Genomic DNA, 25,421 nt, shown 5'->3' on the forward strand with positions numbered 1-25,421 from the left:
ACCATATGAGCCATATATTTGAACTTTGAAGGACAGGGCAGAAATCATAGAAATTACTCTGTTAATCTATATTGAGAATTTTGCTCTGTGACTTAACCTTCATGGGCAGAGGAAAGGCCCTTTCATCCTTTTCACAGAGAAGAACTGTTGATAATAACAACAACTGTGTAAACACTACACTGACACGAAACTTCCCAAGGGGACTCAAAAAAAGCCCCATAGGTGAAAGAACATTTGTTTGAAATTCAAATATAAAGAGAGGGAGTATGCTGGAAGAGATCCAATAATAGCCAGAAGGGAATTTGAAAGATGCCAGGGTGTCTGTAGGTAGTGTGTAAACTTGAGAAAGTTGATGAAATTTGCATTTTCATTGGTTTCCAATCTGCTTAAAAAATAACTTGGTATTTTCAAGGTTTTTTTTGCAGCTGGAAATAATGCCTCATTAACATACTCTAAAATTCTCCTGAATTATAAATAGGTGAAGAGGACACAAATTGTGGAAAATAGATATAAGTCCTAATTTTGTATCATTATGTAGTGGAACATTCTCTAGTCTTGACCCAAATCTCACAGATGTGGTCAATGGTTTTGTTAGTAAGGTTCTTTGAAAGAACACAGAGGACTATTATGATATGAGAATGAACTGATTGCTGATAGAAACACCAATCAAATTTTACAGAAAAGACAAAATTTTAGGTTTTGCTTTGACCTTACTTCAATTTACTTATTTTTATGTCATGAAATCTGTCTTTTTTTTTTTAACTGAAGTACCATGGTGAATCACTAACACTCAAGGTGTTTGTGTATTCCATTAAATTTACCACTACAAGTCCAGTTGGATCATGAACATGAAAGAGCTAATCTGTGATATGGACTGTGTAAAGTAAGGACAGAGAATAGAACAGAGAACTCACAAGACAGAAACACTAAGTCCTGCTGTCTCCATCAGTGCTTTCTTACAAACATTCTCTCTGTTCTCAATACCTCTGGGATGTCTAGTGTCAGAAGTAAAGACCATCTAAAAAAAAACACCAGTTTGCAAATAGGAAGTGTTAGGAGACTTTCGTTCTTAAACTTTAAAATTCCAGAAAGCCCAGGAAGTAGGGTTTAGAATAACTAGCCCGTTCCAGGACCTGACACTCCATTCCTGATTGTTCTCCCTTCTTCAAACTCAAATCCATTCTTCCCCTAGATATCTGTGATTCTTTCAGCCTACATTTACCAAAGCCTGGCTAAGCCATGTAGCAACTGTGAATACCAGGGATCTGACAATCATCAAATCTATAGATAATCTTGGAAACTTGTCATAGGAAGAGGTTTGGGGGCGTCCCCAGGCTCAGCACACAGGATGCTTCAGAAGGAAGCTATCCGATACCACTGATCATCACTAGTTCTGCTCAATTATTCCTCTCTTTAGGAACACAGACTTCCTCTGAGTGACAGTGTGGCTGACCCTTTCTCTGCAATGTGTTGGCACCACTAGTCTTGGGGTGCTGATCAGAGTGCTATAATTGCACCTTCACCCTGGTAGAGAGGTTTCTAAAAACGGGGGTGGTTCCTCTAGACTTCTGCCACAGCCCCTGACTGATCATGTACACAAGTTTTACTTGATTTCACTTACAGCTATGCCACCAGCATATGGTAAGATCTGTACATTCATAAAAAATGGACTTCAAGTTGCTGCATTATAGAGTTGTATTCATGAAATTCAAAATCATATTTTATGATTGCTAGATATTTAAACATGGAAACAGTATTGTTAACTGCTCAATATATTGAGCAAATATATACATATAGAAAGTGAGATCCAGACTTGAATTTCCTATCTTTGGGTGTGTGCAATCAACAGACATCATAGAAACACACGCCCACCAGTGCCATCCCATACCGCAGAACCCACTCTGAGGTATGCTGGAACCCAGAAAAACAATGGCAATGAGAAGTTTGGCCATGAAGGGGCGCTGCCTCTCTTGTATGTGACTTACTGGATCCCAGAGTAGTATAAAGCCCGGACTCTAAATTTTTTCTCTGTTGATAAACTTAATCACATTCACTTCCATTCATGTCTGAACATGGTATTTTTTAGCTGTGGTATTAGTTAGCTATGGCACATACTTTAACTTGCTTTTATTGTTGTGTGGATGGCGTGTGTTAAGTCATCTGCCTGAGTTTCTGTGCCTGGTGTTGGTGAGGGAGGCATCCATACTTGGGACGGCTGATCTGAGTAGGTGGTAGCTGTAGTTAGGGTCCAGATTTGGGTCTATGCAAAACTAACTGGCTTCAATAAGGCAAGAACCCATATGTTATCTACATTGACCTAATCAAACCATGTGTGGCATGTGACTGAGGAGTACTAGTAAATTCCAGTTATTCTCTGGGCTTGCAAGGGGAAAACATAAGGTTATTTACTTAATTTTCATGTGCAAAAATGTCTAATGGATAAGAGGATGATATCAGATTGTGTAATTTCATCGAGAAAAATGAAGGAAATTTTTTAAAAGTCTATGATTTTGCTTCTTTCAAAGTGTAAAGGAAGTAAAAAGTCACTAACTTTTCTAATGATGACATACCAAGTTAAAATGTTCTGTGACAAGATACTGTCTAAGCATTCATGCATTTATTTTTCTAGGTATTTTCTTTCTTCTAGGTAGACAAGAAGTTTTTGTTTGTCTTGTCTTTCCTACAACAAAGATTAACCTTAATATTCACAAAAACCCTAACGTGTTAAATTATATTTGTTAGGTAATGAGTATGTGTATATATGTTCTATATATACACATACATAAATACACTGTGTATCTTTTGCCCTATAATGGATGCTAAAGATACATTAATAGAGTTGTAAGAAATAAGTATAGTCCCCTTCCTCTCATGGAATGTTTACTTTTCTAGTCTAGCATAATATATATACACACACACATATATACACATATGTATATATGTATATGTCTTATATACCACCTATATAACATTCCCCTTATCCTACATAGATCTTGATTTAAGTATTTCATTATAATTGGAAGCAATCCCATATTTTCTGCTAGAAGTAAAGTCTGTGCTTGAAAAAAATCACTTAGAAATGTTATGATGGATAGTAGTGGCAAAAAATCAGCCTTTCAAATGGAGTTATCATTGATTTGTTTTCTAGTGCTGGGAATGGATATACAATTGCAGCTTGCCAGAGAAATTTTAACTTGGTGTAGTTTACAAAAGTTGATTTGGGAATGTTAAATCAGTGTGCTGCCAAAGTTAGCCCTTGAGGGAAGAAAAAAAAAAAAAGTGGAAATCAAAGGGAGAGCCCTAAAGTATTATAAACAAAGTAATGTTCTTCTGATCCTACATCTCACATTATCCAATAGAGCATCAACACTAGCTCTATTAACAACCTCCACAAAGAGAAACCAAACATATTTTATTGGATGAACAGATATATTTTACACTAATACACTTATATTCAACATTGAATCTGCCACATATCTGAAAACACAGTTTTAAAAAAATAAACCATACCAACCGAAAGAGCAGTCTTTTCTTATAGGTCTCATTGCATATGTTACTGTCTTCCAAGAGCCTACTGTAAAGAAAAACATGGTTTTTATGATATAAAATCTAAGGATCCGTAATACCCTATGTTAAATGGATGTGTAGCTTACTATATAGAATACCTGTCTTGTAAATTAAACCCACACACTATATTTTATTTGCATGGTATTGTATTTTGCATTAATAAATTGATGGCAACAAGATTTTACCCTACTCTAGGATAGGCACTAACACTAGATAAGAGAGAAAGATGGGAAGAAGAAATAGATGGCATGGAAGAGAGACTAAAAGAAATTGTTGCAATATATTAGCTATTTAATGATAAATATTGTGATTTTTTTTCTTTAAACACTATTAAATTTTTTTGTTTATTTTTTGAGCATAGTGGAATATTGACATTACAAGGGAAGTAACCAAGACACTTTTATAGGACACCCACTTTATTAGATTTTTACTTGTTTAGGGACCATCAAGAATTGCTGTATGCATGTCAGCAGCTATGGTATTAATGAATATAATTCAGTTTGAATACAAGGGACATTTAAGTCCATTATCAGTCTTTTTAATATAAAACACATATAACAGAATAAAATCATTGAGTAAGGTATAGAAAATTACTGTCTGGAAGATTAGGGAATGTTTCCCCTTAAACTGAGTTACAATTGCTATTTATCTTTTAGAGAAGAATGTAGAATGTTTGAATGATTCAGACTTATCCCTAAGATGCTACTGCTCATAGATTCTTCTTCTTTTTTTTAATTTAAAGATTATTATTATTTTTTTAAATGCAGACAAGAACTGGGGTGTAAGTCAGAGGTGTACTGTGCATGTGTGTGTGACAGAATTCAACAGAGAGAGTGGGGAACAGAACAGGCAGATCTACTGAAGGGTATATCTGCTGAGGGGAGAACTGGGCAAGGTAGAGAGGTCTGTTGTGCCATGTGGGTCAGCTCCCTGGCCAGATTTCGAACTCATGATGCAAGCAATTACTGAAAATAGCTTGAAGGCGCTCCGTCTTTAACACTTGCACCATGAGGGAGCCCTGCTCATGGATATTCTAGAGAATATTTATCTCTAATATTTAAGTTTTGAAGTTGTTTTTGCCTTATGTGAGCTTGTTTTCTAATTTTATCCATTCTCAAGACAGTCATTCAGTTGAGGGGTTACTTGAAGAGTTCTGTTAATATTAATGATGACTATTTAAAAGCCATCATCTCTAAAACCCAGTTTAAATGTCTCTAACTATGGGACATCTTACTCAATTTCCATTTTAACCAGTTTTTTAATATCTATTTTATCTATGCATGTAAGAACTGGGTTGTAGGCCAGAGGTATGGGGAGGTGAGAGGATTCACCAGAGAAAGAATGGGGAATAAAACAGACAGGTCAAGGAAGTACATTGCTGAGGGGAGCAGTGGATACGACAGGGGAGGTCTGCTATACCATGTGTGTCAGCTCCCTGGCTGGGGATCAAACTCATGCTGCAGCTGCTGATAGCTTCATAGTGCTGAGTCTTAACACCTTGCATGACCAAATAGGTCCCATTTGATTCAATTTTATGGGGGACACTCTATAAGTCAATACCTAAAAAAAAAAAAATCAGCCTCCATATTTTTAATGGCTACCATATTTCCAATATAAGTTGCTCATTTTGATGCATCGTGTGATAAATACAGCTGATGTGGAATTCTTCAATTCTCTTTGAAACTCTATTACTAAATATATGGAGGTATTTTTAAGAGTATATCTTAAATTTGAAAAATGTCTGCCCTTATATTCAAGTCATTGCATCACTTTAATAAGCCATCATTCACAACCACCACCTCCTACTCACTCCCCAGCTAGGTGTACTACTAAATCCAGTTGTGATAACATTTCCGAGTTAGGCCTTTTGTGAAGGCTAATAGTTTGCTTAGAATGAGGAAATTATAATAATGACTCAAGTCATTATCTGTGTAGCTATATATAATTATAGGGCACAGGAAATTGCTAACAGTACTAAATATATAAGTACTTTTAGTAGTCTATTCAATAAGCCAATGAAACTGCAAGTTCCTAGATGCTGTTGACATTTATGCTTATTAATGCCTGGTGAAGGTAACAGGAATTGCATCTTTGGGAGGACCAGAAGTTGAGACTTTAAATAAGAAAAAATATCTAAACTTATGGTTGAAGGTAAGTGAGAGAACATTTCCCCAAACTAGTTCTTAGACATGCTTAATTGCATATATGTGTGAACACATAGATATATGTATTTATGTATACATATATTCAAGTCACACACATATATGGGGGAATATATGTATCTATGAATATACAGGACACACATGACAGACTTTGTTCCTCCAAAGACATGAAAAAGCAAATTTCATTTTACCTGTTTTCCACAAAAAGGCTTTCCTGGGAGCAAACTGACTGAAAAATAAAAGAAGGCATTGTATCAGACGTTCTGGAGATGCTGAGGGATCCCAAAAGCTTGCCTTATTTTAACACTACTTTTCCCCTCCAAGAGGAAAAGAATGCAGAAAAATAGATACCATTTTTAGAAAAGTGGAAATAAAACAGGGAAAAAGTAAGTTAGAGTTATGAACCATTGTCATGCAGTATACAGTACTTTTCCATCGGGACATCTCCAGATTTCACAGACTTAGCCAGCTCAACAGCAAGGTCAGGAGAAGAGAGATGTGAATGAAACATGTGACCAGCAGCCTCTGAGGTGGCAACTCCCTCAGAGGCTGTGAAGATACAGCCATCAACAAGGGCTAAAAGGACAAGTTCAAATCATGGCAGACCGTGCAACCTTGGCACGCCGCACCTGAGGCTGGGCAAGCAGGAAAGTCACCATTGTGAGCTTGTTGCCTGGCAACCACAAACTCTCACGAGATTGACTGAAAGACTACTAACATTGAAGTATGCCATCAATCATTAATCTTAAGTGTGTACAGGGAGGGGTAGGGAGAAGACAGGTGAGAACAAGAAAAAATGGTAAAGGTGTCAAGGTCCATCTAAGATTTTACACTCAAAACCAGTGTCTTCTTAGCTTCCATTTCCCAAGCATTCATTTATCTACTATCTTGTAGATACTATCTTGTATTTCATAGGTAATACAGGGAATAGAAAATCATTACATGCTGGGGAAAGGCAGAGTAAATTAAACTTTAATAAGAAACAGTAAAAGAGAAGTCTAAAAATATGGTGGAACAAGGGTCTGGTATTATAGTGACTGAGATTAGGTATTAAAAAGCCATTTTCAAAGAACTACATTTCTAAACATAAATATGGATACCAGTCTATATGTGTGGATTTTCTAAATGATAAATAAGTGATCTGCTAAGTGGATATATAAAGACTTAACAGATCCACTGGAAGATAAATGCAACTAAAGAAATAATAATGACCTTTCAATAACAAATCTTTGAATTAAGGAATGTTGCTAATATAACTACCGCTTAGAAAAAGACAAGCAGGATATTGATTTCTCTTTACATTTTACTTGAGAAATCATTTCCTTCTTTTAAGCCAAAGGGCACAGATGGGCATAATGTTTTCCTCAGTGGTTTGAGCATTTCAGTGAGGGCATCTCTTAGAAGCATTTTTGTTTTAACCTTTGTGCTATGAATGTGCATCCTGAATAGCAAAGAAAGCGAGGTTGTCTCAGATACACAGTGTGAATCCAGTACTTTGCTACCTTTCAACTCTTGTCATTGCAAAGAGGTCAATCAAGTTTATGATGTTCTAACAGGGTATTAGAAATACTCTACTACTCCTTTGAAAGAGTTGATCAAAGACATATTGACCTCTTTGGACTTGTTAATCTAAAAGCATTCAGGGCAAAATGAAGTTGCCCAAACTCTTTGAATTAAAAAATAAGGCCCCTGCAAGTCAAATACAACTTTGCCCAAAGGTATTTTCAGAAGGTTTCTACTTTTTATAAAAAAGTCCCCAAAAATCATCCCATCATTCCTCCACATTTTCATAAATAAGACAGACACAGTTATGGGTTATGATTCAGTAGCTGATGAAAATAAACTTTATAAAAAGTAATATTAATAACTTGCAAATTTTAATAGCAGAGAAAGATAAAATTGTCACAGTAATTAAGAGCAGCATTCAAAGCTGTCACTTATATGGTTTCTTAGATATAAAGAGCTCATTTTTTTAAGGAGAAAAAAAGATTTTGCCTAATGGGTTACAGAACTCTCTCCCACATCCCACCCCCAAGCCAGGTGACACTGTATGCCCTTGTTATCAGTTATCACTGAGTAGGAATCCCAGTACATGCCAAGGAGACTGGAGATGAGTCCCCTCCTTGAATCCCTATCTCTACCTAAATATCCTTCAGGAATTATTTCCCAGGCAGAATACGTCTTTTTCAAATATATTGCTTTATCAACTATCAAGCTGGCAACATTGCATAAGTTGAAGTTCATGTCAAAGGAAACACTGATATAATTTAATTATTTCTGACTACAAAAATGCATTTAATGTTTGAGAACTACATTGTTGTATGCACTGAGTTCCAACAATGTAGTTCTAAAATGAGAAATCTGTATTATCTTAAGATACCAAAATTCTCAACCTACATTTGAAATTTTATTTGAAAATCCCCAAATGGTCCACATGTTTTGATCATGTACCTACACACAAACACATACACATACACACCTTAGACATCCACAAGCATTATAAAATATCCAAAATCACTTCTAATCTTAAAATATTCTGAATTTTACTAAAATGAAAATACTAGGAAGTATTTCTTTATTGTAACCTAATAGGAAAAATTCTACTTAAGTATTTTGAGCCTACTCAGATGATTCTCTCAATGAAACCACAATTGTCAAAGAAAGTCAGTTCAATCACCTCCATTTTCAATGATGAAGAAACTAAAGCCAGCTAAGCAAAGATATCTATGACTTAGTTTCCTTATGCTGGATTCTTTGCATTTGCTTTAGCAATCAATTACTATAACTTTAATTATTATCTTCTGTACCTCAACATTTTAGGAATGTAGAGTTACAGAGATGAAGCTGTTTTTGTGTAAATGCTAAGGAAGATGTATGACCATATATAAGAAAGTTCATATAGCAATGCCGTGTCTTTGAGTTTGTTATAACTAGATATATAATATCGTGTTAATGTAGAGTCCCCTCCAAAGATCACTACCTATTGTTTTTTTATAACCTTGTCTTCTACCAGGTTTTTACCAAACTGTGTCAACAAAACACAGTAGAAGGAAAGGCACATAACTTCTATGTCTATGTTACAAAAGACTGCGCATCTTGAGTCTTCTTGTTCTGTCTTGTTCTCTGCATTGGGGAAGCTTGATAACAAATAATGAAGACATTATATGGACTAAGAAGGGAACTGCATACTGGGACATGAGATTAACAGTTTATCACCAGCAAGAAACTGAGGTCCACCAACATGAGTGAATGTGGAAGCGGGTCACCACTCCATCAAGTTTTCAGATGATTGCAGCCCAGCTGACAGTTACCTCATGAAAGAACTCGAGCCAGAATCAGACAGTAAAGCTACTGCTGGACTCCTGACTCACAGAAACTGTGAAATGAGAAGCATAGCATTTTGGTTTTAAGCTGTCAAATTCTGGGGTAATCTGTTATGTGCCAATAAGCAGCTAACACCTAGAAAATACAGTGTGGGTTGCATCTCTCCAGGTGAGTTATGCGGAGTTGGGAGACAGACACTGGGCATTTTTGCTCTTTCTAAAAGAGCAACAGCCTTTGAAGGGTCATGAAAATGTGTAAGAAATGAGATTATAAACAATAGAGGGAGGGCTTTTCCTTAGAAAAATGCATATGTGCTCATGGGCATAATATTTTGCATATGATTTAAGGGATTCTTTTCATCTCTGAAATCCTATGAATATCCTCTGGGTTCAGGCTACCTATGAGAAATACCTCATTGTGGGACTTCGGGTGATCAGTGCTAGATACCCCACTTGAAGTAGCAAAGCTTTAAGTGTGTGCTGCTGAGACATAGCATCTCTAAGAATTATGTCATGGGATAGAAAGGCTATGGCAACAGCTTGGCATTTAAGCTTTCTCATATTTAAGATAGTTTGTAATTAAAAAAAAACATTAATTAAATAGAGGTTTTTAGCCTCTATTCCAATTTTTAGCCTGGTACCCAGGTTCCTTACAGCTAACTCCCTGATGGGCTCATCAGGAAAAAATGTGTGAAGGAAGCCAAGCTGCCCCCTTATCCCTGTGCTGACCTACCTATGGCCATGAGCATCTGTAAAGGGAGGATGGCAACAGGTGTCATCCTCATCACCGGCAGCCACTGGTGATGCCATTTTCTGTCATCTAGCCCTATGGTGATGTGGCACAAGTTTGAACAAACACAGCTAGTATTTTTACATTAACTGAATGAGTGTTTTGCTTTTCAACATAACATTTAGCAAGTCACTCATAAGTTATATAGAACCAAAGAGGGAAAATGTGTTTTTTTTTTTGGGGGGGGGCGGGAAGAGCAGAAAGAGAAGAGGTAGGGGTGAATAAAAAAATTATATGAATTGGTGAATTGGTCTTCGGAATAATTTTTGCTCCATGATGGTCATGAAAAGAAACTGTCTACCACCCAGCCAACTGGAGACATCTATACACTATCAGGAGTAGAACAGGTCCTCTTATCACTTCATTTTTCTATCCACAGACACAAGTTAGACTGCCATGAGTCAGACTGTACCTTGCAATATCGATAATTCTCAACATAATAAATATCTAAGTAGCCCATATGTCTGTAGAATAATCTAGAATTGTATCCAGACCTCATCAAACTGTGTTTGCTTCCACTTCCTTCTTTCAGGTCAACCTTGGAATCTCTCAGATTCCAAAGCTCTGGCCCAGATAATTCAATTATCCAAAGTATGTTTTGTCACACTTAAGAAAGGTGTAGAAGATCTAGAAACAACCATGAAGCCAGTATAAATGTGAAAGAAGTGCAATGCTGAAGGTTTGAACTTCCTCTGCAGCTTCCTATTAAAGGGCCCAACATCAGCAAGAGGGTCAGGGACATTGAATTGGACCTGGAGGCTCTGGGACAGCAGGCTGCTCCATGCTGAATTCCGAAGCCTTGCTGATGGCCAGGTTGGCTTTGTAACAGCCTCAGGATTAGGCTATCACAGGAGTTTGATGCCCCAGCTCACTCTGCAAACAGGGAGGTGTTGTCTGCCTACCCAAAAGAGTTCACACCTCTGCTTCTGCAGAAGGGAGAAATCTCAGTGACTTTAGGGGCTAGGGGCTGCTAAATGATTTTATGGAATGGGAAAGCAATGACAATAGTATGCTTTTGTTTCGTCTTCTTGCACAGAAACCCAGTTTTTTTTTTTTTTAGCACACGTTTTACTTTTTATTTAACTTAATTTATATTTTATTTTGACAATAGTAAGTAGGGAAAAGGATAGTAAAAGCTCAACTGCATGCTTTATTGGGATTTGAATAAAGATTGTTTTATGATGACTTCCTTGGCAAATGGCCCACAGACCTGACTTGGTGAAACTGAAGGGGCACGGGAATGTTATTACTTAACATTGATATAATAAAATGTTCTTACTTGCTACGAATGCAGAAATTTCTCTCTTCCTCTCTGTGTGTGAACAACAGACTGAATTATTCTTTCCTGTGAACACTGTTGGTTTTAAGGAGACAGAAACATGGCAATCTGCTGCCTCACACGGCCATGAAGCTGGTTCTTCTCAAGTCTGGCATCATCTCTCTGTATTCAAAGCCTATTCCGCTGACAAAAATGGTACCTTTCTTCCTCCACAAGTCATAACGGAGGGACTCAAGCAAACCCTTGGCTACTTTTCCATCACTTCCCTGAACGAGGTCCTCTTCCAGAAACACCTCTAGTTTGCTGCAGTTCAATTTGTTTCCTGGCTCCAGCTTCCCTAGTCCCTGCCAGCTCCCTGTCTGGGGAATGAGCTGCCTTTCTGCTGATGGAGGGACCGCACTAAAGAGGCAATTAAAACAACTACTCACATCGTGTGCAAATATTCTCTCCCTCACTCTCTGATATTCCTCTTCTCTCTCTTCAATTGATTTACTTCGTCTGTCATCTCTAAATGGATGCATTCTGTTTTGCTGAACAGAGAAAAGAAATCAGGAGGGTTATCCACGTTGAGCTGTTAGAAATCTGCAGTTAAGTAACTGTCAGCTGAGAATAATAAATGTTCACTTAAACAAATGGAGCATGAAAAGTCACACTCCCTCTAGTCCCAAGGGAAGCTGTGTGGAGCACAAGTGTGGGGTGTGTGTGCCTGACATGCAGGGCCACCAGAGACCTGCTGCTCTTGCTGGAGGTACATGGCACAGGTGTTTCTGGAATGAGAGCACCTGGATGTGCCTCAGGTTTCAACCAGTTCAGCTACTTGGGTCGCCAGTGATGCCCTCAGACTCATCACTGACTTGTGTGATTTGTACTCCTTAGAGGTGGAAGTGGCTTGCTCAAGGTGACTAAAGTGGGGGCGGGGGGAGAGGTGGTTTTGGGAAATCTTAGGGACTGGAACAATAGCAGGGGAATCAAAAAAGTAATGGGCAGGAAGGCAGAGGTGGGCTTTATTTTTCTATCTAAATTTGTGTTCTTGAGTCACTTGATTGATTCTGGGGTTACCTCTGGCAAAAGAAAGTAGAACCTACATTGGATAAACTAGTTTGTTGACTTGGGTCACTGTCGAGAAGTATCAAAGAACAATTCAAAGAACCCAGCATGAGGACTGCTCTTCTACCTTTCACCTGGACCACTTCCTACATTTCAACTACCCTCCCATCTTGTTCCTCCCAGCGTGCTCTGCGCTAACTATGTTCATCCATCCATTCAACAAACGCCCACGAGTACACGGCACAGGCACATGTTTTATAGTCAACTCAAGCCATGGGTTACCTCAGTGGTGGTGGCAGTGGTGGTGGGAGGAAACGAGATACAAATGATGAACAGGTTTCATAAAAAGTGCGTCAGAGATGCACATACTGGCTTACAATGACTCACTGAGAGTAATTAAAGTAATAGCTTGAGGGAAATGCATGTTGTCTTACCTTCAAGATTTCTAAGGCAAAGTCATTTGCAAAAAAATCTATTTTGATTGTCAGAGACATAAAGTGTAATTGTAGTGACATTTAGATGGCTTTCTACTATTCTTATCACTTATAGCATGTTTTCTTTTGCCATTTACTTAGTTTTCTTGCTAATCACCCTGGATCCCACCTCCCCCATCTGGAGAAGAGATTAAGTGAAGTGTCTCTCTACCCTTGTTGAGGTACATGAAGAAGGCTACTCTAGGACAGCATGTTTGGTTACAAGCAGAACACACACACGGAGAAAATTCGGCTACAGTTCATGCAAAACAAGCAGACGATTTCCATGGACAATAAAACATGGGAAGGAGAAGGGGTGGGAGACTAGAACATGAACTTGATTCTTTTCTGTGAAGACTTATTTTAGGATAGTTGCAAAATCCACCTGTCCTCACCATAACAAGGTTTGTTCTTTACAGCTACACCAGTTGATCATCGGTCCGTATTGATAATCCAGCTCAATTTGTGCACAACTGAAGGACAAAGCTGTAGGGAGTGGAACGACTTCCATAGTTACACAGACATCTGGAAATGCGACTGACAAAGCTTTCCCCAACAGCTCCGAGTCTGTGGCATCCCCACCCTCCACATGCAGCAGGAACTGCGCCAAGCACCACCCATGCAGCCCAACACAGAGCCATGGCTAAAGCAACCAGGACATGGTTATTTTGCTACCCACTGAGTGCCAAAGGGAAGGAGGAGGGCAAGAGGGTGGAGAGAACAGTAGATTTGAGGCAGGGGAGAGGCGGGAGCGGGAGGAGGCAACAACGGAAGAAAGACATGAACATCAGTCAGCCCACCTTCAAAAACAACAATGTCAGCCACTCTCAAACTTGAGACCAACCTGATTGTCTTCTTTATCAATACTAGAGTTATTTCGCTTCAAGATAAACCGCTTCTGGGATTCTTCACCTTTTTCATCTTTTAAATGTTCACAAAACCTTTGCTCTGGTCTGCCAGCAAAGTAAAACATATCAATAAAAAAGTTTTTTTTCCCTTGTTGAAAGTTATTTCTCAGTGTTGTTTTTTCCCCCACCGTGGCATTCAACTTAAAAAAAAAAAAAGTTCACATGCGGTTTTGATGCTTGACTTGCTGGCATTATACAGCCAAACTAACAGTATGTTCTGTCCCAGGTGTTAGGGACAACCTTTGGTTGTTTTGAATTCAGATTCTGGTTTGCTGCACGCTGTTTCCCATAGCTGAAGTCTTAGGGAATTTAAAGACCTGTTTTCTAGTTATTTTTTTTCTAGTTACCTAGTTGCAGTTATTGTTACTTCCATCATTCCTCAGTTCAATCAAGTTCCTGCCCATACTCTCAAGCAAAATGTTTGGAATTTTGTGGGAGACTGCCTCCCACAATTTACTCCTTTTAAGAGTCTTTGGAATCCATCATGAGAGGGGGTCACCTAGATTTAATTTCTGCCTCCCTCTGGTGACAAATGCTTTGGAATCTGAGGCTAGTGGATTCTGACATCCTTGACCATGTCTTGTAAATCAGTTCAGTAATTGGGGAAGCTGGAGATATTTAGTTTGAACAGCTTAATGACTGATTAGCATGGGGACAGCGCTCCAAGCAGTTACACACTATTGATTATCCAATTGATTATTTTAGACCCCCTTAATCATTTTACACTATTAGAGGAAAGGGCCCCACTTCCTTGTTAACTTCCCACAATTGTCACTACACACTACAGGACTCAATGGATGATTTGGACTTGGGCTCATCCCAGAGGAAGTGCTAAAACGTTTGTTCTGGGCTTAGAAGCAGGGGTAATTTATGACTCTCATTACAGTATCGCTGTCATGTCTGATGTATTACTTCTGAAGGCCAGTGGGTTTTCTATCCCTCTTGGGTTCATTATGCATTCAGTCATCAGGAAGCTGCTTCCCAGTGTCTTGCTTAATACGAAGGACCCATAATTAAGAGAATTCATTGCCTCCTTATATCTCCAAAATGAGCAAACAACACTTTGAAAACAAAGGAGTAGTTTAAATGTATATTCCAAATTTTAAAAAGAAGCATGTTGTCCTTAAATACATGTACAGAAATAATAATAATATTGATGAGCAGACTGTGACAGAAAATTGAATACCATTTGTAGCTTCTAGAACTGTGTGTAATTTTTGCAAAGTGATAACGTGATCTCATTCAATCACTCCAATACAACTGGTGTAGGAAGGGTAAATATTTTTGGCCTCTTTTACAACGAAATCTTTCCTCAGTAGCCCTTTTGATTCCAAGTTTGTAGATTTTCATAGAAAACCATAGACACAAAATAGTCTGTCCTCTCCGCTTGTATAGAACACAGTGAACTCAGGTCCTCAAAATCACCAAAAGAACAAAAACAATGTTTAAAGTACAATGAACAAATCCCGCATGACATCACCTTAAAGACAAAAATAAATGTTTCTCAGCAAAATTAAAATGTAATAAAATATAATTATCTGTAATTGCAAATACTGCATTTTAAAATCAGAATACTATGGGAATAAAGTGAACTTTTACTATACAATGAAGAGGGCATTTACAGTGGAGAAATTAAACACAATTTCAAGTAGAACGTGTTATCACATTCTATTTCAATTACTTATCATATTTTAATGTCTTGTAATATATTCATGAATAGCTGCTAGTCACAATCAATATAACAATCCCCTCTGAATTTTTTAAAGCATCCTAACATTTTCAACTGAAATTTAGAGATTGTTATATCACTTTTAATGTAGCAAGTGAAATTAGGATATTAGCTTAAATACAAACACCGATTGTGTTGGAGCTAATTAATTCTCTCCTAACATCCCGAAGCTCTGTATTCTGATAAACTCTAATACAGGGAAATTTTAGCTTACTGTTACAGCTATAGATATATTGCTTCTAATTCTTAAAAGTCTGTAACTACTCACTTAGAAATTAAATGGCCTGAGAATGTGAAATTTTTGATTCATGAGCATAAGGTGATTTGACTTTAAAATACTTTAAGAAGACCATTTAGAGTGAGATTTCAGCATATTAACTACAATGAGAATGTAAGTTCCATGTGAGTAAAAAACTTTATTTTCTTAATTTTTAGCTATGCTTGCCTACAACCATGCCTGGCATATGGGAAGGGTTTGGTTGAATAAATGAATGAATCAGTATGTGAATGAATGAATGAAAATGTAGTGCACATCTCTATATAAATCACTGTAATGGAAGGAAAGATTAAAGAGCACTGAATAAGATGTACTGTCCTAATTTTTTAAGTTATGATAAGGAGAGTATTTATTTAGAACGTGAATTTAAATTTGGAACAGAAAGATTTAAAAAATCAGATTTCAGACAAAAAATATAATAACATTATTAAGAAAATATGAAATTTGAGAATATCCTGGGAAGAGAGATAGAAATTGGATTATTAGTTTTTCTAGTTTTGAAATTGCTTAGTTTAAAGTTTCATTGTAGCATAAGGTAACTACTTAAATTTGTCTTTAAAATTTAAAATTTAGTTGCAATTTTTCATAGTTCTAGTTTATTTGTTTTTCATAGCAAGACATATTTAGAAAAATAAATCCATCACATAAACAAAGAGTAGTTGAAGAGCTTATTCTAATCAATAATGTAAATACCATGTAGAGCCATATAATTTCTTACTCTGATATAAATTATGCAAAATGCATTCTCCATAACCGCTTTTCAAAGATCTTGTTTAAATTTTTATCACACATCAGAACCTAATCATACAGATTGCTAATTCTTCTATGATTTCCCAAAAACATATCACATGATTAAAAGGTACCATGTGAAGTTTATGTAATAGGAATAAAATAAATCTAGTAATATTTACCAGGTGGATTTTATAGAGAATTATCCCTGACTCTAGAGCTAAGTGAAATCTGCAGTTTAAGCTCAAGCAAACTAAAGTATACAACTGAAGTATGGCATGTGATTAAAAATTACCAGTAATGCAGTACAATATCACAGCTATAAAAGGTACCTTTTACTACTAATTTAACACCATAACAATATTATTTCTTAGCCATAAAAATGAATGGAACCAGTGCAATATGTCAGCCTTTATTTAAAAATGATAATTAACTTTAAATGCTTCAAGATGAGGGTATAACTCTAACGAAATCTCCTCAAAACTGTGAAATATTCCAATATTTGATAACTTAATGATAACTAGAGTTACAGACATTATATATGCCTGTTATTCCTTCCTGGAAGCTTTGGTCCATTTATGTTATTTCTATTAGAGCTTTCTCTGTATCAACTTCAAAAAAGCAGAGAAAATGTATTTAATGTTTCTTCTTGATGAAAAAACTGTCCTTTTCTTAGGGTTAAGAAAGCTATTTTTTCACAGTTTGTAGTAGGTATCTATGATGAAACCAATGACATTTCCATCAGTGTCTTAGTCTCCCCAGTCAAGCTTCTGAAAAGTCAGAATTAACTCCTTTCTGCTACTTATTAGACCTAACTCATGGACTGAAAGGGAGAGAGGCTGAGTGAAATATTGTGTATGAAGACAATCAAACTTTTTCAATCAATAGCGATTTTACTTCAATTTTTTTCATTAGGCTTAAAATGGATGAGTAGTCATTATTTTACAAATCTTCTTGATCTAGAATTAGTTTCAGTGATTTTAGTCTACACTCCTAGGTTCTTGAGACCAATTTCATTACTTTTCTTTCAAAAAGTTCATCTTAATCTGCCTGTCCACTCCACCTACATATGTACTTACAAAGAATTCAATTCTACTAACTACAGGAGTCTTTGAATTTATAATGAATAACTGAAATATTGTCATCAACGTGCATAACTATCTTAATGAAGAAAGCTGCTTATAAAGTAGGACAAAATATTCTGCTGGGTAAGATATCTATCCAAAATATATTTTTTTAAGATTTATTTATTTATTCATACAGAACTGGGGTACAGGCCAGAGATGTGGAGGGTAAAAGGGTTCATCAGAGACAGAGTGGGGAGCAGAACAGGCATATTGGCGAAGTACACTGCTGAGGGGAGCAGCGGGCGGGTCAGGAGAGGTCTGCCGCGCCATGTGGATCTCCTCGGGCAGGCGAGGATCGAACTCATATGGAAGTGGCTTAAGCTTCTTAGTGCAGTGCTTTAATCCACTGCACCACGAGGGAGGGCCCCAAAATATTTTAATAATCAAAAATGCTAGAGAAATCTAGTGATATTATTTTCTTAATACTTTAAAATTTTCAATTGAAATTTCAATGACTGATATCTTTTATTAAAAAAAAAAAAGAAATCCTAAGTTCTTTAAGTATTTCATAGTTTCCACAATCACTTTGCCCTTACTACCATTTTGTTCTCTTCTGATTGAGACCACAATTTATATAACCGGGAGATGCAGTGTTAAGTGTCCAGATTCTCTCACAAGCATCTTTTAAACACATATTCTTCATTTTGTACACATAAAAATTTTATTTATCTTCTCTGTTTCTGTTTTACACTCTATATACAGATGCATGCAAATTAACACAGAAATCACCTGGACACTCTTTGAATATAAAGCTATTCATGAACAACAAAACTAAACACAAAACTCAAAGGTCACAAGGGTCTAAGTGGTACATGCTGTTAAATTGGTCCCACCTCTTTGGCAAGTTGGTTATAGCATTAAGAACATTAAAGATGTCAATCTACCTTGACAACGCAATTCCATTTCTCAGGGCAAATCCAAAGAAAAGAGCAATAAATGGATCCATAATTCCATTGCTTATGCCAGGAAAACAGTGGAAAAGCAACATGGACTGGTTAGGTTAAAACAGCTCTGTATGTCAAGTGCAACTTCCCAAATAAATGATACTATTGGCAAATGTAAGACAGTGATGTATAAGAAAAGAGAAATGCCGTATCTTATCTAGTTTAAAACTATAACATATATAGTATATGAAGAAGAAAGACAACAGTTGTTATCTCTGGATGGTGGGATTATGGGACACTTACATTTAAAACTTTTACATATTTGTGGTTACAATAGAATATTATTATTTTATAACAATGACATAATAAAAACTATTAGTAGAATACTTGGAAACCAATTCAATATCTCAAAAGAGGTTTGTATTAATTATTGGATTGTGGACAATCTTCATGTATTTTAAATATTTTTGAAATGCATAATACTATATTATTTTATAATCAGCTACACTGAATATTTAGTTGTTTTTATTTTGCTGTTTAAAAAAATGCTAATATTACTTATACTACCTACCTCTGAGCTTGATTTATCACATTAAGACTTTCCAATATATGTCAATAAAACAAGAAGTCATCTTTTAATTGTATGTCTCTCTTAATCTTTATACATAGCAACATGTTCTTATTAGTGATAATAAATAAGTGGGGGTGCTAATATCAGTATTTTTTAATCTCAGGATTTACTTTCCTCTCTAAAGTAGAAATCCAAATAATAATGATGTAGAAAAATAGAAGTGGTCAAGGGAAGCACTAATATGAAATTTGAAAAAAAAAATAAAGCAACCATGTCGTGAAGGATGAGAATGTTTTCTCTGTGAGTCTGGGTATTTTTGAACTGTATTGAACACAGTACTGGTAATAAAAACAAAGAGGTAGCCCATCAGGTGGACCTGCTTAGCTTGACACATTGGCCTATTTTGTCAAGATTGCCCATAATATGAGAATTTTCATCAATTAAAAGTGGAAAAGAGGGCAGAGCTTTTAGTTCCCTTTCCCTTTGCTAAGTGCCCCATGCTTCCATTTCGATATTATACAAACTTTTGAAAAGTAGCAGCTTTCATATATCCAATAGCTCTACACTCCCCTGCTCCTTAAAAAATACTGCATCTTAGCACATCACCTAAGAGCTTTCTGCAAAATGGACATGACTAAAATGAACATGGCCAAAGTTTAGTTGAATCAAGTTTTAAGCATAAATACTGCAACAAGTCTAACAAAAGTTTACCTTTGCAAAACATGCATTACTGTGTCTTTTCTGCTCTTTGGTTTTTGAACTGCAGCTTCTGATGAACTTCCTGACTTTGTTTTTTAAAAGATTTATTATTTATGCATACAGAACTGGGGTATAAGCCAGAGGTGGAGGGGCAGTGATAGGATCACCAAAGACAGAGTGGGGAGCAGAACAGGCAGATGTATGAATTACACTGGTGAGGGGAGCAGTGGGCTGGTCAGGAGAGGTCTGCTGCACCATGTGGATCACCTCGATGTTGGGATCGAACTCGCACTGAAGCAGCTGCGGCCAGCATGCAGTGCTGGGTCCTTACCCATTGCACCCTAACTGAGGGCCCCTAACTGACTTTTTGTGGTGTTGCTATGTAAAAACTGAAAAGTAATGAAATGTACCATAGAGCATCTGAGAAGATTCAATGAGATAGAAGACAATGAAATAAAAGTATCAAGTCCAGTGCCAGTCATTAGCAAAATACTGAAGAAATGTTATAGAGTGCTATTACCATTGTTTCTATTTTTCTGAGTAGCAAAATCTAAAGATACACCAATAAATATTGAATCAACGTTTTTATTAACATTAACCATAATAAGGAGAGATTCAATCTGTACTATGTCATCCAAATCATTGCTTGATTCATGAGTTCCAAACCCTGAAATCATAATTCCCTTAAGTAATATTCCAAGTAATATTTTGCTTGGAATTGCTGAAATTGCTTGCTGTTTCTTGCTTATATATTATAATATTATGTACAAAAGTATTCCATTTAAGTTTATATTCAACTACAGTATTTTAGTTTCTGAAAGTACAGAATAATCAATGTACTTTATAATTTAGATACAATTCCCAACTGTTTTTTGTATGGGTGAATGTATATGTGTGTGTGTAAATATGTGTGTGTGTGTGTGTGTGTGTGTGTACATGTATGTATGTATATACATAATGTCCCTCATTTGAAGAACAGGAGCATGGGAAATGGAGATTGGGACATTGCAGCTGTGTTCTCCTACGAATATTGTAGAATCCAGAATGGCTAACATTTGGAAGGAGTACAGTAGTGAACTAAAATACAATAGATAAACGTCCACTTCTCTTGGTAGATTTCCATGTAGTATTTGAAGATTTTTATCTAGGATGATAAGCCAGCATTTAAACTATATGCAGTAATGGAAGCCAAACACGTTCAGCCAGAAAAACCACAACTGCTCTTTCTTCTCTATAGCTCTTTCCACCTTCCCAAAGCCATGAAAATATATAAGCAGCCTCTCTACTTTTAGAAATCTTTACATTAGCATGGCACAGGAGTTTACACCAACAAGACCAGCTATTCAGTGTACACAACCAGACTCTCAGTGCTCTAACACTTTTTCCAAAATAACTGCCAACACTGAAGATGGCTTTAGAAACTAAAACCTCAGGAATTGGGTCTCACTCTGCTCCTACAACATGCACAGCTGCCGAGGGACGGAACCAAATACCAGCAGTCTGTCTCCCTGTAAAATTATTGCTCACTTGGGACAATATGCTTTGTAGTATGTGTTGTATAGTGGCTTTCTCTACATTGCCACAGGTGTCTAAAACAGATTATATAGACAGACACACACATTCATGTGCATAAACACTACGAGTGTGTACGGTCCTGATCAGAATTATCATGGCTCTTCAGAAGATGGATGTGACTGCAGCCTGCGCTTCCTTTGCTCAGCATGGTTCTGGCCACTTGTAACCACTTTGTGCTCTGCACTGTGTGGGAACACAGATCTCGGTATGGTTGTGTTTTTTTTTTTTTTTTTTTTTAAGATTTATTTATTTGTGCATACAGAGCTGGGTACAGGCCAGAGGCTCAGGGGTGGCGAGGCGAGAGGCTTCACCAGAGACAGAGTGGGGAGCAGAACAGGCAGATCTATGAAGTACATTGCTGAGGGGAGCAGCGGGCGGGTCAGGAGAGGTCTGCCACGCCATGTGGTCACCTCCAGGGCAGGCCGGAATCGAACTCATGCGGAAGTGGTTTTAGCTTCTCAGTGCTGTGCTTTAACCCACTACGCCACCAGGGAGGGCCTGGTTGTGGTTTTACCTATGCTAGGGCATCTTAATCCACTGTGTTCCCTGGAGTGTGTAGGTAAATCATTTCAACATCCATCTTAGTATTAACATTATTTCATTAGGTTCTCACTTCACTTTTTAAAATAAACACTTTCAAGATTTTGTAAGTGAACCAGTGTGTAAACCAGTAAAAGTAGAGTGCTCTATTTTTCTTCTTGGTTTTTGTTATTATTGAAGATTATTGATTCTACTTAAAGGACTTCTTTCCTTAACCTTGAAGAGCCATGGCAAATGGCAGGGACAGTGGATTTCAGTCTTAGTGTTTCTATGAATTAGGTGGGTAAGATCAAAGCATAGCTGTCAATTGCTTTACAATAAAATAATCTGGTTTTGTACCTAGAATATTGTGAGCAAAATAGATAAATAAAGAAACATTTTCAAGGCACTATTGCTCTACAAAAATTCTCTTTCAAAAAGTTATACTAAAAGATACCATTGTTATACAAGGCATTTACATTTTGATTTCCAAGATTAAATAGTAACACTTAAAGTGTCATAACTTCAAGTAGCGAAAGGAAAACAAAGTTAATTTATCTCTTCACAAATGTAGTTCTGTGATTTACCTGCCTGCTATAGAGACTATAATGTTGTCTGAAGTATTTGGGAATAATTTGAGAATACAAAACAATACTTGAGAGTTTCACCAGTGTTAATAAATGTCTTACTTTGAACCCAAGTGTTGATTAAAGAACTAGGTCGTCCGTTCAATAAGTTAAACTTCATGGCTTTCCTGAGAGCAATGTGATCCTCAGTTACGTTCTAATCAAATGGTTTCAGTGCTGTCTATTTCTAGAAAAAGTATGGAGTAAATTTACCATGTTTAGAAATGACAGGAAGCCAACCAACCACTTAGAGATTTCTAAGAGGCACTTAAATAAATTGATGCTTGGTCTTCTTCAGAGCACTATGAATGCTGCTCAATTTATTCCCAGTATAATTCACATTCCCAGTCAGAGGAAAAGAAGTGTAACAAATGTAGGGAGAAAAGGCATTTTTGTTTGTTTGTTTGTTTGGGTACAAATAACTCTGAATCATCTGCAGAGAGTGAAATGCCCAAGGGTCAAAAAAACCAATGATTGCCATTTTAAGCTGTAGCCTCTTCAGAAAATGAAGCAGAACAGATGTACTTAGCCTCCACGTGCTGGATCCACTCCTCTTGGGGTCTGTTCATTGAGAAGATGGTACACCCCACCATCCTGCCTCTTAGTGTAGCAATTATCCATCACTTCACTTCAAGGACTCTTAACAAACTCAACTGCCTCATCTATAGAGAAGCTTTACTTAATACTAGAACACATTTCATGGATCCTGTGAATCACCAAATAGCCAACTTCATTAATTATCTTTTCTAAAACAAGCATGCCAACTGCTGTAGTTGCTATACACTACCAATCACCCAGGAAAATAACCAGGCTCTCACTTCTCAGATATGAGGGCGTTGTGCTCTTGGGTACCAGACTCTAGGTGTCCTATCAAATCACTACCCCTGGGCCACTATTCTTGTTTCACTGTTGCTGGGGCTGTAACTCTGTTTCAGTGGCGCTTCCCTCGCCTTTCTTTGTTCTGTCTTCCTTGCATAGGGGATTTCAGGCAATGACAGTGGGAGGATGTGAAAGACAAAAGAAAAAATATTCAAGAGATGACAACCTTTTAACATGAAAATTATCTGGGACTAGTGAAACATTGGCTCTGACATATGATAAGACACCCAGCAACACCTGGGTCTCTGCCTGGCAGAGAGCTTAGCCTTCTAGAACACACCAGTGCAAGATGGTTGCTGGCCATTGAATTATACAGAAATAGTATCATCTTTGCTCTATGACAAGAAATGGAGAGGAGGTGAAAAATATCTAATGAAAGAAAAATGAATGAAAACGAGAAAACAGAGATCAGAGATAAAGGTTGAAGCATTTCAAAAAATTTTTTAGAAGTCACATCATATATTTCTAGTCGCAATCCTTAACAACACAAAACCAACATAATAAACAGTGAATACATTAGAAATATTATTTGCAATACCAAAATAGTACAGACTCTAGTACTTCTGTCCCAAATTCCCAAGTGGCCCATTGAATGCTGTCACCTAATTTGAAAGTTGACAAATAATTCCAACAGAAAAAAAAAAAAAGTTAAAGTACATGAGAGAGAAATATATTTCTGGTAATTATGGGGGAGAGTTAAACTAAAGGTGAAAAACACAACTTGGTGGACCTCTACTCAAAAACTCCATTTCTGGTTTCAACCAAAAGGTGTCCCAGCCAGTCAAACCCAATTTGTAGACCACCAGGTGTGCTAAAAGCTGCTGATTACATATACCCACCTGTTTTTACCTTGATTAGTTCTGAAAACCAACAAGGTTGCAGCACTGAGTGGGTGAAGTGGCTTCCCTTTGCTAATTCCCTAAGTGCATCAGTTTTCTTAGATGAAGGGAACCTCTTAGAATGACACCCCACACCCCTATGTTATTTCTTGTTCTCTCTAAATCACTATATCCTTCATGCCCTGTAAATCTGGCATGGAACCGTGATTTGGACAATTGCACTGCTTGTAGCGCTAATTTTATAGCCACAAAATAGGTTCATTCTCTACAATGACATTATTGATAAATGTAGCTTTCTCATTCTGAAGGGAAAAAAAAAGATTAAAATGAAGTAAACCAAGGTTTAAGTTGAATGAATATAATCCTTTCTCAAATATAACATCTTGCAGTAGAGACAAATCCAAGAAAATCTAGTAAAAACTATCAAATTGTTGGCAGTATCTGTTATTGAATGATACCTTTGTGTTAATCATCAAACATGTCTTCTCCATCATTAATTAATAAGCAACAAAAGACTTTAAGTTCCCAATGAATCCACTAAATTTTTTTGAGGATTTTGCTTTAGGTGTTGGGATGCTTTTTCTTTAAGAGAATTAGATTATTTAAGAAAATTAAACACACTGGTTTGAGAACTCATAGTAACCGTTGCATCTCAGTAAGTCCAAAACTGAACCTGAGAGCTGTGCTTCCCTTTCTTCTTATGCAAAATGAGGTGCTAATTAAATGAAGGTGGTAAATAGGTTTTTAGGGTAAAACAAAATCATATACATGACAGAGAGGTAAAGAACCTATGGCAATGAATAAATAGTAGGTGTAGGTAAGTAAGAAATTATAGTACTAAACTAAAGGAAAAGTCTGGCTGTAGATTTTTTCCCCCATTATATAAGGACTGATGTATTTTCTAAGGTGATATTAGAGGAAATAATAGAATTGAGTTCAGTCCATACCCATGTAGGTATGTTCCTCATAATCTGTTGTCAAAGTTTAAATATTCTGAATTCATCTGAAACAATTTTCTCCTGATGCAAAACTAGTCCTAAGTTATGTCTTCAATTGCTTGACCTGACTACATCTAGAAAAATGGGCATTCTGGAAAATAAATCCCAGCCAATATACTGTTGATCTGCATCCATGTCAGGGGATCATTTTCTATGTGATGAGTCTTATTGAAAAAGAAAGTTATATTTAAGTACTTTGTCATTCTGAATTCTTGATTCATGGTCATCATCTGTCCACAGTTGTTTGTTTTTTTTTTTTTTTTTTTCAATTATCCCAAGCTACAGGATTAGTAGAGCATGGACTTTAGTGTAGTTATATTCGTATCATCAAATAGGATACACTGAAAAGTTTTTTCAAAACACAAAACCTACAAGAAACTCCCATCTTAGTCCGCCTCCTTTATATAAGTGGGTAAATTT

At 36.7% G+C, this 25,421-nt stretch overlaps 1 protein-coding gene across 2 annotated transcripts in view; it reads right to left on the reverse strand.

The window, feature by feature from the left end:
* ARPP21 (cAMP-regulated phosphoprotein, 21kDa) overlaps positions 1-25,421 on the reverse strand; it is a 100,384-nt gene that overhangs the window by 68,833 nt on the left and 6,130 nt on the right. Inside the window, exons 5-8 of one of the 2 annotated variants that reach the window (XM_012720374.1) lie at positions 13,486-13,594; positions 11,550-11,651; positions 5,921-5,958; positions 3,515-3,571 (exon numbers count right to left, since the gene is read on the reverse strand). In XM_012720374.1, coding sequence (XP_012575828.1) covers positions 3,515-3,571; positions 5,921-5,958; positions 11,550-11,651; positions 13,486-13,594 — 306 coding nt within the window. The remainder of the gene's footprint in view (positions 1-3,514; positions 3,572-5,920; positions 5,959-11,549; positions 11,652-13,485; positions 13,595-25,421) is intronic. The other variant, XM_012720375.1, reaches the window with a different exon arrangement.

This window comes from Condylura cristata, unplaced genomic scaffold, assembly GCF_000260355.1.
Source record: "Condylura cristata isolate star-nosed mole 26May11 unplaced genomic scaffold, ConCri1.0 scaffold00004, whole genome shotgun sequence".
NCBI classification, from domain to species: Eukaryota; Metazoa; Chordata; class Mammalia; order Eulipotyphla; family Talpidae; genus Condylura; species Condylura cristata.